At 36.1% G+C, this 18,396-nt stretch overlaps 1 protein-coding gene across 4 annotated transcripts in view; it reads right to left on the bottom strand.

Moving 5' to 3' along the window:
* DCL4 (dicer-like 4) overlaps window positions 1-11,249 on the bottom strand; it is a 109,246-nt gene extending 97,997 nt beyond the window's left edge. For 3 of the 4 annotated variants that reach the window (XR_016045708.1, XR_002281705.2, XM_011626763.3), the window contains exons 1-5: window positions 10,855-11,249; window positions 10,404-10,581; window positions 8,974-9,084; window positions 4,221-4,355; window positions 4,015-4,087 (exon numbers count right to left, since the gene is read on the bottom strand). Coding sequence is in view for 1 of the 4 variants with exons in the window: in XM_011626763.3 (XP_011625065.1) it covers window positions 4,015-4,087; window positions 4,221-4,355; window positions 8,974-9,084; window positions 10,404-10,581; window positions 10,855-10,904 (547 nt within the window). In the remaining 3 variants the exon portion in view is untranslated. Of the gene's footprint in view, window positions 1-1,530; window positions 1,675-4,014; window positions 4,088-4,220; window positions 4,356-8,973; window positions 9,085-10,403; window positions 10,582-10,854 lie in introns of those variants that run through there. The other variant, XM_088853513.1, reaches the window with a different exon arrangement.
* Between the last annotated feature and the right edge of the window lie 7,147 nt (window positions 11,250-18,396).

Here is an 18,396-nt window from a genome sequence, read left to right as displayed (position 1 = left end):
CATTGTTTGCAACTTCCAATCATGGGATATTCATTTCACAACACAAGTAAACCCTTGATCTCTTACAGGAAACTAGGAAAACAATAGTTAAACCTCTGACTTGTACACTTGATCCTATTATCAAGATGGATTGATGGAGGGAAAAATTATAGTTATTGTTAATTGTTATTCAATTTCAAAGGATATATATTTTAATTTTACTTTTAGGGTTTTAGGTTACTCTAGCGATTCTAGGGTTGTTTTATGTTTTTATTTACTATTCACTAGTTATTTTTATAGGTACTGCTCATAGGTAGTATTTGTGGGTTACTGTTACAGGGGTAAATTTCTCATTACAAATTTTGTCTTTAAGTTTGGTTTTTTGTGTTATTTTAATTATTGTATAGACATTTAATTTATTTGAACATCAAATTATAATATACAAGAGGTGTGTGGGCCTTGAGAGGGAAATGCCGCAGGATTTCATAATTGAAAGGGAAAGACAAGCTTGACTTTTGGAACCCTAGCTGGGTTAGGGGAGAAACCTAGGTTTCTCCAAATTTTGCATGTGTTTTGCTGGTTCCTTGTTCCTTGGAGAAGAAACCATATGTTTCTTCGACTTGTGCTCTAATTTCTACTGTTTCTGCAAGTTCTCTGCATCATGGATGCAATTTCAAACGAGGTCCTGAGTGAAGTCGGAATGCAACAGAGGCAGCTTCGTCAGCTCATTATCTCATCATTACAAGAGTTAACCAGTTTAGCATGCTCCACAATTTAGAGGAAGTTACACATATTTTGCGAAACCTCAAAAATAGTCTTGGGAAGGCAATTTCATTCAGGCACAATTCTTCTATTATTTATGTAGCTATAGAGATGCTAACTAGGCCAATTGTCCTGTAGCACATGTGTTGCATAAGGCATAAGGGGCATGATGACTTGAGGTCATCAGTTGAATATGGGCTACTATACCATGGTGGGAGGAAATTTTGGTCACTTGGAGAAGTGAAAACCACTCCCAGTGAAAGCCAAAGTGTAGCTCTGTAAGGCAATATAGAAGTAGAATAATAAGCCATGGCATTACCAATTCATGTGCTCTTACGGCTACGAGTGCTCCTAAGTGATACAGGAGTCAAAATCACATCATCTATAGCTATGCGTTGTGACAACCAAGCAGCTATTTCTATTGCGACTAATCCCGACTTCTATGAAATAACAAAACACTGCCAGGTTGACTGACATTTTATAGCAAAAAGGTGGCAGCCAAAATCATATCCACTCCATATACAAGGACTGATAATCATCTAGGTGATATTTTTATCAAGCTAGTGGGTTGAGACCACCTGCATACCATTATAAACAATTCGGGTATGAATGAAATATATGCACCAACATGCAGGGAACTGTAGAGAGTTGTATACATGTGGGATTTTATCTTTCTTTATCATTGTATGTACGGTTCATTCTTTAGGACAGATTAGTCCTTTTGTAAATCCTAGAGGACAAAGTTTCCCTTTGTAACTTATTATGTGTACAAGGACAGAACACACAAACCTTAGGCCATGCTTTCAGCCAGTAACATGCCTCCTAGCCTCTCTCTGTCTCTCTACGTGTGCTTTCTTTCTCTTCCCTTCCTCTCACTCCCAACGTGATTTCTCTCGATTTGTCTCTCTTGCCTTCCCTTCTCTCCTAGAGATCCTGTAACAATCCTAAACTTAAAAAAAAAAAAAAAAAAAAACCTTTTACCTTTTTTGGTCCATACAAATAATTTGTTCCTTTGGGACCATGATTTTTTTTTTTTTGGCTCTTTTTACCTTCACCTTTTGTTTCTTGTGCAACGTCCTCTAAGGACGTGGGCTTTAAGTGTTAATGTAACAACTTCTAAACACCTGATGTATGAGGTGGGTTAATAATATATTATAATAATATTTTTTTTTTGTGTTTAAAAAGAGGAGAACGAGTTGGATTCTCTCTCTGCAAAAACAATCTCTCTTAAGCCCCTCCCTCTCAGTAACGTTGAGCCCTCTTTGTGAATTAAAGAACGCAGTGAACTCCTCTCTAGCCGAATTTTACTGAAAGTTCCCTCCCAAATATTATAGGTAAATGATCTCATTATCCTGAAAAATAGTATGTTCACCATTTTTGTCTCGTAATTTTATGCGCATATGGTATCATTTTTTTTCTGTTAAAATTATTATTGTTAGAAATTTAGACATTGTAAATTATTAAAAATAAAATTTCTGGCTATTATTATGACTTTTAAACACTATAAAATTTATGTGTAAGTGATGTCATTTCTGGTAAAATCATTATGTGAAAAATTGATATTTCTGCAATTAATTATAATACTGCCAATAGTGTGAGATTTATGCATTTCTGCATTTAATTGTATTTTTGTTTGTCTATGAATTTTAGATACTATAAGTTTTACCTATTCCTGTAAAATAATTAATTATGAAATTACATTCCATAAAATTGTGATATTTATGTGTTTAACCTTGGATTTCTATAAAATCTCTTAAATTGATAATCGACTGCCTATTGGATTCCATTTCAAATATACCTGTTCGATCTGCTACCTTTCTGCAATTTTTATCCAAATTGTTTGATTGGTTACTTACAAATATTTCAATGAAAGTAATTGTTTAAATTTCATCAAGTGAATTCCTATTAATGATTTCAATGATACTATGAATATACGATGTTGATGCTTTCTGATGTTAAAGAGTTTCTGAGATAATATAAGTATGTGGAGACCTATCCGGGACGCCGATAGGGACTATTTGGACTCATCCGGTACGCCAGTGAGGTACGTTTGGACCTGAAGTGATTGTTTGGACCTATCCGGTTATCCGCTAGAGACTATTTAGACTCATCAAGACGTCGGTGAGGTATATTTGGACCTGCATGGATTGTTTGGACTTATCTGGTTACGCCGGTAGGGACTATTTGGACTCATCAGGGAAGCCGGTGAGGTATGTTTGGACCTGCAGGGATTGTTTGGACCCATCCAGGACGCTGGTGGGGTATATAGGTGACCTACTTGGGACGCCAGTATGGTATTTTGTGAAATCCTTTGAGTTATGCATTGCTGTTAAAATATTTATATGCATTTCAATCATTTGGATTATGTTTAATTGTGCATTTCTGAAAGTGAAATTGTTATCCATAAATGCTTTCTGGCTCGTATTGTTTCTAATAGACCCCCCTTTTTGAAAATGCTTACATCTTCCGACTATGACTATTTTTTAGGACTATGATGATCACTTACTGAGTAGCCAAACTCATCAAACTATGGTAAAAAATTTTCAGGGTAATTGCAACCTCCCTAGTTGAAGGCACAACAGGACCAACTTTGGAAGAAGTCATAGTTATGATGAAATTTTCTCTTTGTGACTTTTGTTCAAATTCATTATTGTAAATTTTGCCCTATCAACAGATGTATATCTAAACCTTCATGTTAATACTAGTTATGAGTAGACTTTGTACAGACTCTTAGAAATGGAAAAAAATCTGTTTTAGTGCAATAAATGGTGAAGTAAAAAATTTTCATTTTGTTAAATATAGACTGTTACATCTCAGGGATTCCAGTCTTATAAATCTTGGGGTGTGACAAATCCAAACCAACAAACTTTACAGCAGACATGGCCTAAATGCTGTAGGAATGTTAAAACTTTTCTTTCCATCATTTTTGGGATAAATTTCCTTAATCTTAAGATATCCTATCTTGCATGATACTTATGAGTGAAAACCCTAATAACTATATAAGTTACAGAGGCACCCTTAAATCCAATACACCCTTAAATCCAATAAGTATTCCCCAAAAGAAGGATGATTTAAGAACCCATGGATTCCACCTTACCATATCAAAGTATGAGTTTCTCTTTTCCAGAAAGATAAAACAATAGGGTATGTAATGAATGTATCAATGTATTAGCTTTGCATTATGGTTTTCATGGTAATATGTGCTTGGATATAAGATGAGACTTTTGTGGAACTGTCTATTTTAACAAGTGGACAAGCAATTCATGCAATTACCTTTTCCAACGATTGGAGATGCAGTCATTCCAAATATACGGGGATTCTTCCCAGTGTTAGCTTTATAGAATTCCTACATGGCAATAACTAAATATGAAACTTATGGAATACCTACATTGAACTAATTAAATATGAAATAATAACAGCTCCAAAATTTTATAAGTAATACAATATGAAAGACACAAAAACTTAGCAAGAGACAAGACCTTCATGATTTGTGCATATGGATGACCCTTGTGCGCATTATGACATTCATCAAATATCAACAGTGCAATAAATTCCATCCTCATTAAACAATGGTGCAAATTACGTAGAAGTCTTTCCGGGGTCATCACGAAAATCTGTGACAAACATTGAAACATCAGTAGCTATAAATCCAACATAAGTCAAAATAAGACACAAGAAAGATAATACAATATTGTAATTTAAAAATAATATAAACCACCAAAACTAAGGTGTGCTCTCAACACGTTTCACCTCACAGGTGGGGCTCTTCCTACCCACATAAACCCTATCCAAAGCATGCTGCCTGCTTCTCCTACCCTTCCGAATTCACAACAGGCTCACAATGTACACCCCCAAATTCAAGGCAACATCAATCCAAATTAAGTAGACATTCAAAGCTACTTCCCCAAACATTCTGGAGAAGGACATCAACTCCGGCATATAGCCCTTCTTTTCAGCAGACACCAAGGAGCTTACAAGAGTGGAGACAGGAGAACCAAACATTGACAACTGTTAAGATCCATGGGTTTCATCTATGAAGGTCAAGCAATGGATCTGAATGTCGTTGTTCGGGATAATGTAGGTATTTCTGCGCATAAATAACAAACACAGGTTTAAAGGCAATAGGGAACTCGTCAGTCTTTCTTGCTAAATTAATGTGAAAAGATCAGGCTAGTACCTCTCCTCGACTCTACTGGTAGTCCCCTTTTGGCGGGACTCTCCACAATTCCACCAACCACAACTACTACCCCATGAAGATCACCATTTGGAAAATTAAGGTTTAGGCCATCAAAATAAATAGAAAGCATTCTGAGTTTTAGCTCAAATGCACGACCCTGATATATTTGGCTTAATTGAAACAAAACTGCCCAACCCCACCCTCTCCCAAATCCAACAAGTCAGATGAGAAGACCTGGTCAATGAGTCACTCAAGTGGCCTTTGAGGCCTCAAAGGGGTCAGGGCAATCTAAGACCCAACTACTCATGCACTATAGCAAAGAATTATTGCTTCCTTCAGTATCACTTGCCTTTTCTCTATGATCTCAGATGGATTCTTATTGACTATCTCCGTTGTCTATGAACCAAATTGTTTGGGAGTTAGGGAATCACGGTGGCCTAAACTCGGATCTGCTACTCTAAATAAACCTAGGAAATCTCAATAGGACCATATAAAAGAATGATTCCACTCAAAGGTTGGCGTCAAGGAAGGGTCACTTGCTCTACTTAGAGGGCTGTATAATGCCAATTAAAGCCACCCTATCCAACATCCCCATTTTCAAATGTCTTCGTCTCACATGCCAGCTTCCATCTCCTCGAGACATGAAAAATGGATACGTAGGTTCCTTTGGTCTGGAGCAAAAGATAAACATAAGTTCCATTGATTGCATTGGGCAACGTGTGCAAACCCAAAAAGTTATTAGAAGCCTAAAATATGCTAACTTGGCCGTACTTGGGAAGTGGTGGTGGAGATTTGCCATTAAGGAAGATCACTTATGGAGGAACGTAATCACTGAGAGGTATGGCCAAGAGAGCTCAAGCTAGATTCCAAGATGCCCCACTAAAGCTTCGGGAGGCCTGGAAGAGCGTAGTCCACACCAAGGAAGTCTCAGAAGACATGTCATATCCAAACCCAAGAATGGAGAAAGACTCCGTCTATGGAAAGAGTTATGGTTAGGGAGACAAACACTAGACCCCTTAATGACACGGATAGAAGAGTCCGGCAGAAATGCTCCTAGAACTGGGGAACTTATCCCATTAAATGGAACATATAGGATTTATGAAGCACCAACAACCTCAGGAACCTTCACCTTACCCTCCATTTTTAAGTCCTTTCCTCCAAAATCAATAAGCCCCCACTCTCCAACAAAGTGTGGACCATAGCAGTGCCACACAATGCCAACTAAAACCCTAATGGTAGATCAACTTCAGTATAGAGGTATCTAACTAGCAAATAGATATGTCATGTGGTTGTTAAAAGAAGAAAGCTTGGACCATCTACTTCTACATTGTTTCATTGGCTCTAGTCCATGGTCCAAACTCCTTAAGGAATTTGTTTGGCAATGGACTTTCCCCAAGTCCATCACCCAACTATTCCAAACCTACCTTTCCCCTCCCTGCCCCAAGGTTGGAACATTCCTATGGAGGGACATGGTGATGGCTATCATAAGGCCTGTATGGAAAGAGAGGAATAGACACACCTTCCAAGGATCTAGTACTTCCCTTCGTAGTGTATGGAGACCACATCAAGTCTGGAACTATTTTTTGGGCTAAAAGCAATAGGGCGCTCAAGGATATTTCTCTCCCAAACTTCCTTACTAGTTGGATGAATATCTTACTACTCACTTCTCCTAGGCAAACATTGCTACCCCATGGACTCTCCCAAACTTAGGAATATGCTTAAGCTTAACATAGGTGGTTGCTCTTTGGGCGACCTGGAACCGGGTGGTACAAGGGGTTTACTTAGGAACCAATCTTCATGACAATTCATAGGTATCACAGACCTATCTTTGAAGGCAATGTGCCCTTAGTGCCTTCTACCTATTTTTTACCATGTGAACTATAGTTGCAAGGAACTGATGGGGACCTTCCACCACATCTACTAACCAGGCAGCAGATAGATTGGCAAAGAACGAGTAGCTGGGGGCCACAACAAACCACATCAAGTAGACTAGTACCAGTCTTTCTCTCTCTACCCTTTTCTTAATCTCTTTTCCAATCTCTCCTTCCCTCTCTACCTCTTATTCTATGTCTCTCTCTCTTTGCCTCTTCTGCTTTCCTCTCGTTGTCTACCCATCGTAACAAAGTGTGAAGCGCCCATTGAGGAGGGCTGCTAAACAAGAGACACCTCTCTTTCACTAACAATCTCGTTCTTCCGTTTCTATCTCTCAGACCCCTTTCTTTTCTTTCGTCCTCCTTCCTTTTCCCCCTCTTCCATCCCATATTCAACTCTCTCTCTCTCTCTCTCTCTCTCTCTCTCTCTCTCTCTCTCTCTCTCTCTCTCTCTCTCTTTTTCCATACCCCATTCCGTGCCCAAACTATCCCTCGTCTGTAGTGTTTCAAAAAGCAGGTCGTCCGACGCCAATTCGGGCACTTAAGAGCCCAAAGAGCCCTCGGTCGCACGCCTAGACCTAGGCGGCCTCTCTAGGCGCCAGTTCCTTGGGGCACACCCAGGCAGCCGAGGTGAGTGCCCAGCACTCAGTCCTAGGTGGGTGCCCAGAAGCCGCACCCTTTTGATGAGGAAGAAAAAAGGCCCCTGAGGCCAATTTGAGTCTTTTTGACCCACGAAATAGAGTGAAAGGGGTGGTTTGGGGGTATTCTATATACCACCAAAGTGAAAAAACTCAAACCTAAAAAAAAAAACCTCAAATTGATTGATTTTGAAAATGTTTTTTAGTCAAAAAAGAATTGCAAAGTTTGCTCATTGGAATTAAATTTAGTCTTATACTCTTAGTGGAGACTTGGAGTCTGTGTGATTATGTCTATCTGTGTATAATTGTGTATGATGATTGCACGCCACAATGGAGCATTTATTTTTATATTTTAGTCTTATACTCTTAGTGGAGACCTGGAGTATGTGTGACTATGTCTATATGTGTATGTATGATGACTGAATGCCACAAAGGAGTATGGAGAGTTAGAGACTAATACACACATATCTGTATATATGTGCATTTGAACAGCACATATATACATATATCTGAAAACTTTTCACCTTAAGGCAATCAAGGTCCTGGGCACCACCTTAGGCGCTGGGTGCTAGATGCCAGGCCAGCCACCTAGGGCTGCCTAGCATTTTTTGAGACATCGCTCTTCTCTTCTGATGGAATCTATTATCCTCTTCTTCTTTTCTAGCCCATTTCTCCTAACTCATTTTAGAGCAACCGGCATGTGGGCTGCTTACAACCTTCAAACACCTTTTGATACCCTTGGATGCCTTTCACAATCTAGAGCGCCCACCCCGTGGGTTGCCTCTTTAACTTTTTGATGATCTTTGTATCATGAGCACCAGTCATGTGGGCTGCCTTATACCTCACTCCTCGTTAGTTTTTTGTATGAACACACTAAATAAATACACATATTGTCACCCTTTCTCAAATAGAAAACATAATGGTATGCTGCTCCAATCAATAGAAATAAAAACAAATCTCTATTATGATAACCTAAAGCTAGATATTAGTAACAAACGAATTCAACTCATAAAATGCCTATGAACTATTAGTAATTAGTGATAAGCTATATTTTAATTATGTCCTCAAAGTTTGGATCTCTTATCTTGACACCCTAGGTTGAAGGTTTGCATCCCATGCTTGCTATGAAAACATGAAAAGTAGAAATATAATCAAGCAAGCTATACTATGATCTAGATGCTAAGTTATTATACAAATTGGCAATCCTAGGAACAGAAACACCAAGTTGCATTTTCATATCCAAAAAATTAGCTGTAACACAATAGTTTCAAAATTCAATTAAGTGTTTTTCTACTAGCAGCTAGATGAGAAGTCCAGTGTGTCCTGTTGTTTGGCTTCAAATGTTATGTTCTTTTCTCTTCAATTTGTTTTCCCTCTTTGAGTGAATGTTCAGTGGCTTCAAGTAAAAAGTTGTAAAACCAGAAAACAGTCTTGGAAGCATTTAGGAAAAGAGGCCACTAAGGATAAAAAGAAGTGTATTTGAACAAACATAATAATACAAACCATGAAAAGTGCTAACCAAAGGAATGAAGCAAGGCAACCTGACCTCATACTTTTGAATCTCTTCTTCCCAGTCATGATGACTTGTAAAATTCCCATAATTTCCATAGTATCTCCCAACCTTAAAGTCTGTGGAGTGCTCAATAACTGCAGCTTGCTACACGAAACACCGCCATGCAAATTAATGAATCAAGAACCTCATAATGTTGAACCAGCCTCACTTGGAGCATGCTCTTTGACATGATAAACTTTGAAATAATGCAAATGGAATGCAAACTACCACAACGAATTGGAAAACAATCTAAGGCTTAACTTCATGAAAACAAAAAGAACTAAAATAAGGAAATTGAAACCAATAAACCATGCCTTTGTTCAAAATAATTTTGAAAATTACGTGATCATTGAGCTTGACCTGTTGTGTGTATTCCTTTGATTTAGAAAAGTAGATCAGCTTTAAAAATTAAAAGTTTTCAATCAAAATTCAGTTTCATATTTCCAACTTAGAACAATAAATAATGTGAATTCAAAGGTAAGGATATTTATTTGAGGAAAATGATCAACTGGTGACAGGGATTTATCTGAACAATAAGAATTCTTAAAAAACTCAGCACACTCGAGCAGAAAATATGTAAAAGTCAATATAAGTTCAAGGAAGATGTTCAATAACCAGTATGTATATTGACAGAGCAACGAGTTGTAGAATTGCTCAACTTCATCACACATGTACAGGATGACCAAAAAACGAGACAATTAATGGACAATCCCGCTAACCCATGCAGCATACGGAATAAATCAGGAAAAAATATTATAATGCTAAACAATCATTGAGATATACCAAGTTCTTCATGAAGGCTAATTGTTGTTGCATAGTAGCGACATATGATTTACCTTCCAAATATCTTACTCCATTCATTAGCCGGTTATGTTTCAAGAATGACAACCCAAATTTACTGTAAAACAGACTTGCCATACAGATGGAACTTTATATGTAAAAGAAATCAAATAATATAAAAAATCCACCGAAATGGAGCAACAGCCATTGGTCATAGTGACGGCATTCCTGCAAGAAACCCCTTTGTCAAAAAATAATAACAGTAATAAGCAAGAAGAAGAACAAAAAAGGAAGCACTTTTTGCATGAAACCACCTCTTGTATCCCATCTATCAATGAGTAACCGCAAAACATTCTAAATCAATTCACTAAAAATTCCTCTATAAACCCATTTAACAAAGCTTAGCTTTAAACCAGCACAACAGACCCTTCCTGTATAAAAGATCATTAACTTAAGCATAACAACCGGCTTCTGTGTTTGATGTTAAAAGTGAAACCAAATATCAAGCCGATTTCATCAAGAGTATCAGACAATATAATCCTCTAGCAATGAATACACACATGGAGAAGTAAACAGTTTGAATGCCCGTTTCTCTTTACTTTCAAACTACAACCATTCAAGCAAATAGAGTATCCAGAAGGTACCTGCTGAACCAGAGCATTGGTGGGTGCTAGAAAAACACAGATACTCTTAGATGGCTTTCTAATCAAGTGGCGAAGTTCATACATAAGAAGCACTGCAATGTGTGTCTTCCCACACCCAGTTTCCAAGTACACAATTGTGTTCTCCTCCAATGCTATCTTACAAAGCTTCTTCTGGTACCTACAAACCCGGGCTTCAAGGTTAGAGAAAGATTGACACAGCACGAGTAAAAATGCATAAAAATTGTAATCAACAAACAACCACAGATAAATGTCCAAATCAAAATCAACAAAATCTATAGAGAGGAGTAAAAGAGGAGCAAAAACAACGGAAAATAAGGGGCATCCACTCGAGATAAAGGGAGTAATCAAAATGCAGGAGAATCAAACGGAAAATGCTCGAAATTCACAGCAATGGAGAATAAGAAGCAGTGGAATTAGGGTTTTCTCTCACTCTCTGGCAATGATGCGGGGGTCTTTCGGGGTACTCTGAGAAGCTTGCATCCTGTCCTAAATTTTCTGAAGCTGAAATGGAAGTTGCAGAGACTGGTGTTTATAGTTGCCAGACTGCCGAGGAACTTCAAGACTAAGAAACCGTTGATGTGTGGTTTGTCCATTACATCTACCTATTTTCCAAAGCCACCCTCATGACGCAGTAGAAAACCTTCGGCTGGACGGTCAGGATTGATTTCATCGAGTTTGGCCTCTCTTTGCATTCTCTCAAATATTAAACTTTTCCTTTCTGATCTGAATCATTTGAGGATGAGGTAATAGTTAACTTTTCCTTTCTGATCTGAACCATTTGAGAGTGCGATAATAGTTGAAGAGTAAGGTTTCGATCTGACGATCAAATAATTGATCATGGATAAATGTTCATATTAAAATGACTTGAATGAACTAGAAGTTGATGTATATATCCTGAGAAAAGGTTTCGATCTGACGATCAAATAATTGATCATGGATAAATGCTTATATTAAAATGACTTGAATGAACTAGAAGTTATTGTATATATCCTAAGCTTGCATGCTACGAGGTGTGTCGGCGGAGTCACGGATCAAGCAATCGTTCGTAAAGCACATTTTCTAATTTTCGTATATTAACTTTTGGCATATTTGTTTTCGAGGTAGACAACGAGGTTGACAAGGTCACATCCCAAAATTTAGAATCTCAATCATTTTTCTAAATTAGTTTTAATGAAGGGAGTGCATGAAATACTTCGATAAGAACATAAAGGCATGAAGTGTTAGTAATAAATAATGCCACGAAAATTATGGTTGAGGGCAAATGAGGCGCTCTTTTTGGTATCATACAGTGTTTAGAAAATCTATTGATATGGATTTTAAATTATCGATCTAAATCGTGAATCGGTCCAATTCAAATCAACTCATACAGTCTCAAAATACCGATCTTACATGAATGACGTGAAAGGGTTTCATGGACCACAATCTCTCGGCATGAATCTTACTACTAAATGACATCGGATGGAGGCAAATAGGGGGCTATTTTTGGCATTATTTAAATGCCTAAGGGTTTCTTAGGATGTGCTATTTTGGGTGCGCAAGAGTGGCGAGTGGAAGGAGCGCATGGAGCGGGCTTTGGCATTGGGCGCCCTCCAAAGTCCAAAAGGTCTTCCAAGTCCACCAAAGTCCAAAACATCGGACCATTGCTTCGACTTTGTTGCTTTATTGCATGCTTTTTCACCTTGCAGGAGAAGCTAGTGCACTGAGTAGTCTGAAGGCACGTTTGTTTTGCTTAAAGATAAACGATTTTTTTAAAAAAAAGTAGTTTTTTTATATGGTAAAAAAAAAAAAAAAATTCTAGTAAATGAAATGTTAGTTTTTGAAAAATTTTAAGAAGTTTGAATACATGCGTTTGATAACTTTTTGGAATGTTAAAAGAAGTTCTAGGAACATAACAAATATATATTAATAATATAAAGAGAAAATTACATAAATATCTGTTATACTTTACATTATTACGGATTTATCAAATACTTTCTGTTATTACATGTATGTCTATTTTTTATTTTTTATAACACAATTTTTTAAAAAAGACGATTTTACCCTTTTTCGAATATTGAACAATCGAATTTGAGGGTTTTTCGGATGTTCAACATTTAAAAATAGGCCAAAAGTTTAACGTCCACAATCTCATTTTCGGATATTGAACATCTGAATTGAAGGGTTATGTCGATACATTGTATTCCTTGTAAAAATGGTTTCGGATGTTGGACTTCTGAAAATGTCATATTTTCAAATGTTTAACATCCGAAAATATGACTTTAAATTTCGAGAAAGTCTCTGGAATTTCTCAATCATTTTTGGATGATGAACATCCGAAAATATAATATTTTCGGATGCCAACATCCAAAACTATTTTCGGATGTCCAACATCCAAAACTATTTTCGAATGTTGAACATCTGAAAAATCGTTCAATTCGGATGTTGAACATCTGAAAAATCCTTCAATTCGGATGTTCAACACCCAAAAATGGGAATATAAACGTTAAACTTTCGGTCTATTTTCGAATGTTGAACATCCGAAAAACCCTCCAATTTAGTTATTCAACATCGAAAAAAGGGTAAACTCATATTTTTAAAAGCATTACGTTATAAAAGGTAAAAAACGGACATACATGTAATAACATAAACTATTGGGTACATCCGTAATAATGTAAAGTATAACGGATATGTATGTATTTTCTCTAATATAAATGTAAATATATTTTATTAATAACATAATATGATATATATATAATATATAATATAATATAATATTTTTCATAATATAATATATACTATAATATATGATATTTATATATTTATAAATGAGTAATAATCCAATAAGACCCTCTCTCACCCATGTGTGTAAGACCCCAAAGGAACACCATTAAAGTTGGCACAGGTCTCTAAAAAAATTACCACATGGGTGTGGGACTTGACTTTTCTATAGATTTAATGGAGATCCTTTGGGATCCTACACACATGGGTGGAGGAGGGTCCTATAGGATCATTTCTCATTATAAATAATGAAATATATATAATATAATGTAAATATACGTAAATATTAGAGAAAATTACGTAAAAATCTGATATACTTTCCATTATTACGGATATACCAAATAGTTTTTGTTATTACAGTTGTGTCCGATTTTTATCTTTTATACGCTATTTTTTAAAAAAGACAACTTTACCCTTTTTCGAATGTTGAACATCCGAATTTGTGGGTTTTCAGATGTTCAACATCCGAAAATGGGCGCAAGTTAAAACATTCAATTTAGTACTTTCGGATGCTCAACATCCGAATTTATGGTATTTTCGGATGTTGAATATCAGAAAATAGCCAGAGAGATAAAAATTTCATATTTTCATTTTCCGTTGTTGAACAACCGAAAATATGTTTAATTCGGTTGTTCAACAACCAAAAATTTTTGTACTAAATTTTCCCGCTCATGGCGGAGAGTTTATTTTTATTTTTTATAAAGTGGGGGGAAACTAACAAATACATAATCTTTCGCGCATCATACCCCTTGTACTGTTCCCTAATAAGTATCTTTGCCCATCATACCCCTTGTACTGTCTCCTAATACAGTAACCCGTAAAGTTAAAGAGATTGACTTACTATTTGGACGTGATTGGTACCGTTCATACTCTTGTCTTATATTGTTGATTAATTTATGTTTATTTTCGGATATTTTATATGATATTATATTTTGTCATTAATATTTGTTGTGTATTATTGATTAATAAATAAAATTTGTTTGATATTGATAAAGTTGTTTGTTTTACATAATTATTTGTTGCTTGTATTATGTTGATATATTGTATTCTTTGTTTTCGCTAAATATTGTTCAACTTGTTTGTTTGTATTAAATGTGTTGTTTGTTTTGTGTTTATTTGAGTATTTGTTTTTTTTTTTTTTTTTTATTGTTTACTAGTCACATTTTTAGTAGTACACTATTTCAATCTATTATGCAATACTCATATTTTATGAACCCCAAAGTAGTTAGAAGTATCCAAATTTTTGTTATTTCTTATTGTATTGAATTTTGGTAACACAAATTTTGTTATTCATTTAATACATTAGCATTGACGATGGCTACTGAGGGAGTGCAACTGGTATTCCGATATGGGGGTTCATTTAAGACGAATGCAGATGACAGACGTGTTATTTATAAAGGGGGAAGATTGAAGGTCACCACTTATAATTGGAAATAGTTCCTAGGAAGAATTAAAAAGTCATTTTTATAATCTAACCAAGTGTGATCCAAACAAATTAGCTATTATGTATCACAACACAAGTCTATCTAGTGGGCTTGATTTGATTGATGTAAGTAATGATATAGATGTATCTTTTATGTTGGGAGGGGAATCATCGAGAATTGTAGTATATATTGCCGCTACAATAGAGCCACAACAGAAATATGTTGCTAATGGCCCATCTTCAAGGAATAGGTATATCTACAATTTATTTTTTCATCTGTAAATTGCTTTATTTTAATCTTATATGTGCAAAAATTGTTATTTCATCTTACACTCTATCTTTTGTCAACAGTTGGTGTAACGCTTTACCTGATCAAGATCAAAACATTCAAGTGGTCCCCCAACCCTGAGCTTGTACTAGAGCGTGATATGGCGGATATTGAACCACTACAGAGTCCATGTAGAGGAGTTGGCAACGAGATTCAATGGAATGTTGGGTAATTTTTTGAAAATGTTAATGAATGCCGGCATCATCTAATTGATCTTACAATCCACAGTAATTTTGTTCTAAAGTTTGACAAAAATGATTTAGGATGGGTGTGGGCAAGTTGCAAGGCAGAGGGATGCACATGGCAAGTTAAGTGCTTACGATTTGGCAGTACCGCATACTTTAAAATGAAGTCTATGATTAAGGAGCACACACGTAGTGGTCCAATGGGAAGAGTCCATCAGCCACTAGCTTGTAGTGATTGGGTGGCAAAAAAGACTAAAGGCCACTTTATTTACCAACAAAAAATTAAAGCAAAAGACATCGTAAAGGATATCCAACGTGATCACATGGCCAGGCTTTCCTACATGCAAGTTTGACAGGGAAAAGATGACGCTAGAGAGAGGATAGATGGATCACATGAACAACAATACTATGACCTCCCCCTGTACATGGAGAAGATATGAAGAACCAACCCGGGAACCGAAATTCGCATCCACACAAATGAAGGCAGATTCAAATCATTATTTATTGCTTATCGTCCATGCATTATGGGTTTTGTTAATAGATGCAGGCCACTAATTGGTATTGATGGGATATTCTTAGAAGGAAAATATCAAAGCATATTATTGTGCGTCATCGCGCTAGATGCAAATAATGGGCTCTTCCTATTAGCATTTACAACGGTTAAAAAGGAGAACTACCAGAGTTAGTATTGGTTCTTAAGTATATTGAATGAGCTATAGAATGAGTATTCTAATATGCCTGCCTTAACAGTTATATTAGATAGACAGAAAAGCCTCTTAGAAGCAATAGAGAAATGCTTTCCGACATGTTTTTCATCATTCTGCATGCGACATATGGGAGAAAACTTTGAGGGCTTTATGAAGAGGTCAGCAAATACTAAAGTATTGCTTATGCTGTTTTGGAAGGCTGCCTGTAGAGCGACCATTGGTGGGTTTGAAAAAGTCATGTTTGATATACAATGTGCCGACCCAGAAGCATATTAGTGGATTAAGAATATTCCCCCCAATTTTTGGGCAGATGCCTATTTTTCAGAGTCTAAATACAGTCATCTTACCTTCAACATTGCAGAGTCTTTCGATGCTTGAATTTTATCTACTCGAGAGAAGCTGATCATTACAATGTGTGAAGAAATAAGGGTACAGTTGATGACTAGATTTGAAGAGAAGATGGTGTTAGGTAATACTTGGAGTGGCATGCTAGTACCGAAGGCCCAAGAATTACTCGATGTACGAAAGATGAAAGCTCGATTTTTGCACATAGTTATATCCGCCATGGACACGCAGTTTGAGATCCACTATTTTGGGAAGAAGTATAATGTCGATTTAACGCATTGGACGTGCAGTTGTAGAAAATAGCAACTCAGTGGCATTCCGTGTGCTCATATCATTGCGACTATTAACCATATGCATTTGGATCCCACTGCGTACTACCCTTAATTTCACAGTAGAATACTTTAAAAGGGCCTTTGAAACTCCCTTGAGGCCTGTCCCACATGATATTGAGTTGAAAGGTATGTTCAACCGGATAATGTTGCCACCAAGGACTACACGCCTTCTTGGAAGGCCAAAGAAGCAACGAAGAATATCCGATACTGAACAGCCGATCACCCGACCTTTGAAGTGCAAATGATGCGGCGCAATGGGTAATAGGAGGACATGCAAGGAACCGATAAAGTGAATTACTTGTTGTCAATAATGTGTTTTTGTATCAAATTATGAATTTCATGAATTAATGAATGAAGTGAATTCGATATTCTCAATATTGTGTTGTTGTACTTGGTATTATTGCGATTGAAATTTTGTGTTGTCCTAAATCTTCCAATGGAGAATTTGGAGCCCCTTCTGAAACTATTATGAGTTTGACATTTTGAAAGCTATTTTACATTGCAAATAGGCTATGTTAATTTGTAAAGGATTCATTCAAAAATGAAAAAGTTGCATATAGATGAGAAATGCAAAGTATTCGTAGCCATACAACTATTGGGCTAAACAATAAGTTAGTGTTCTCAAAAAATAAAAAAACTTAAGACTCCTTGGAACTTAAATATTTTAAGTAATTACATCAAAAGATGAATGGACTTTGTTCAATTTTTGGCTTCACATTTACAATTGTACATCAGCCCTCTAGTTGATATTTTCGAATGTTATTTTAAGTTATTTTTAAGTAATTTTTTTGCTTCAAAATGTTTAAGTTATTTTTAAGTAATTTCCGTCGAAATGTCGTTTTCGGATGTCCCACATTTTTGGCTTAAAAATGTTTCACATTTTTAGCTTCAAAATGTCATTTTTTTGCTTCAATATTTCAAATGTTGGACGTCCAAAATAATTTTATGATGTCCCACATCTGAAAACTTTATATTTTTGGATGTTGGACATCCGAAAATACCTGACGTTTTCAGATATGCAACATCCGAAAATGTCAATTTTTCGGATGTTGGACATCCAAAAACGTATATTATTAGAATGAATAGAGCCCTTGGCTCTAAAAAAATCAAATTAGAGCCTACCTTAAAAATAACACTAGAAGAGGTTGTTTTGATGTCTACATATTCTCAAATTGATCATCTAGATATCAAGATGCATGGACATGAGAAAAAAATGGATTTCATATTTTTTAAATAGTGCATCTTATAACGCATTTTTGAACCGTCAATTTTCAAGATTTTCAAGTTTTCATAGATCTGCTCGATCTACACTATTTTTTAAGCATTAAATTTTATAAGTAAAGATGAAAATTTATTTTAAAAGACTTAAACGAAAGTACAAAGTCTTTCGCCGATCTTGAGACGAAGGCGAACCATGCCAAGAAAGACTTAAAAGAAAGCAAAAAGACTTAAGCACATTCTACTTAATAATATTCATTCAACAAATTAGATGGGTCAAAATGACCAATACATTACAACAGTCATAATGATTAAGTATTCCAATACATTACAAGCATCAAAACCCCATTACATTGACCGCTTTCTCTTAAGCTGATAGTGTTTCTTTCGTGTATTATAGCGTCTGCATTCCTCAACTGCAGGTTTTGTGGATGGAGCTAAGTCTTCTATTGCTTGACTACTTTCACGTACTATATAATGTCCGGCCTCGTCAGGTACACTTTCATCATTATATTGACATAGTAAATTTTCCATCCTGTCGATGTCATCCATATCCACAGGTACAAACTTAGACAACGTTTCAAATGTGTTGTTAACGCGATTATAAACTTCAAGATACCACTTCTGTCTAAGTGTAAGTGCATCTGCTAACATGTTTGTATATGCTTGAACTGTAC

Source organism: Amborella trichopoda, chromosome 12 (assembly GCF_054954075.1).
Source record: "Amborella trichopoda isolate Santa Cruz 75 chromosome 12, AtrichopodaSantaCruz75HAP2 v2.0, whole genome shotgun sequence".
NCBI lineage: Eukaryota > Viridiplantae > Streptophyta > Magnoliopsida > Amborellales > Amborellaceae > Amborella > Amborella trichopoda.
The sequence above is the reverse complement of the archived record's forward strand: the minus strand, read 5'-3'. Positions and strand labels throughout refer to the sequence as shown.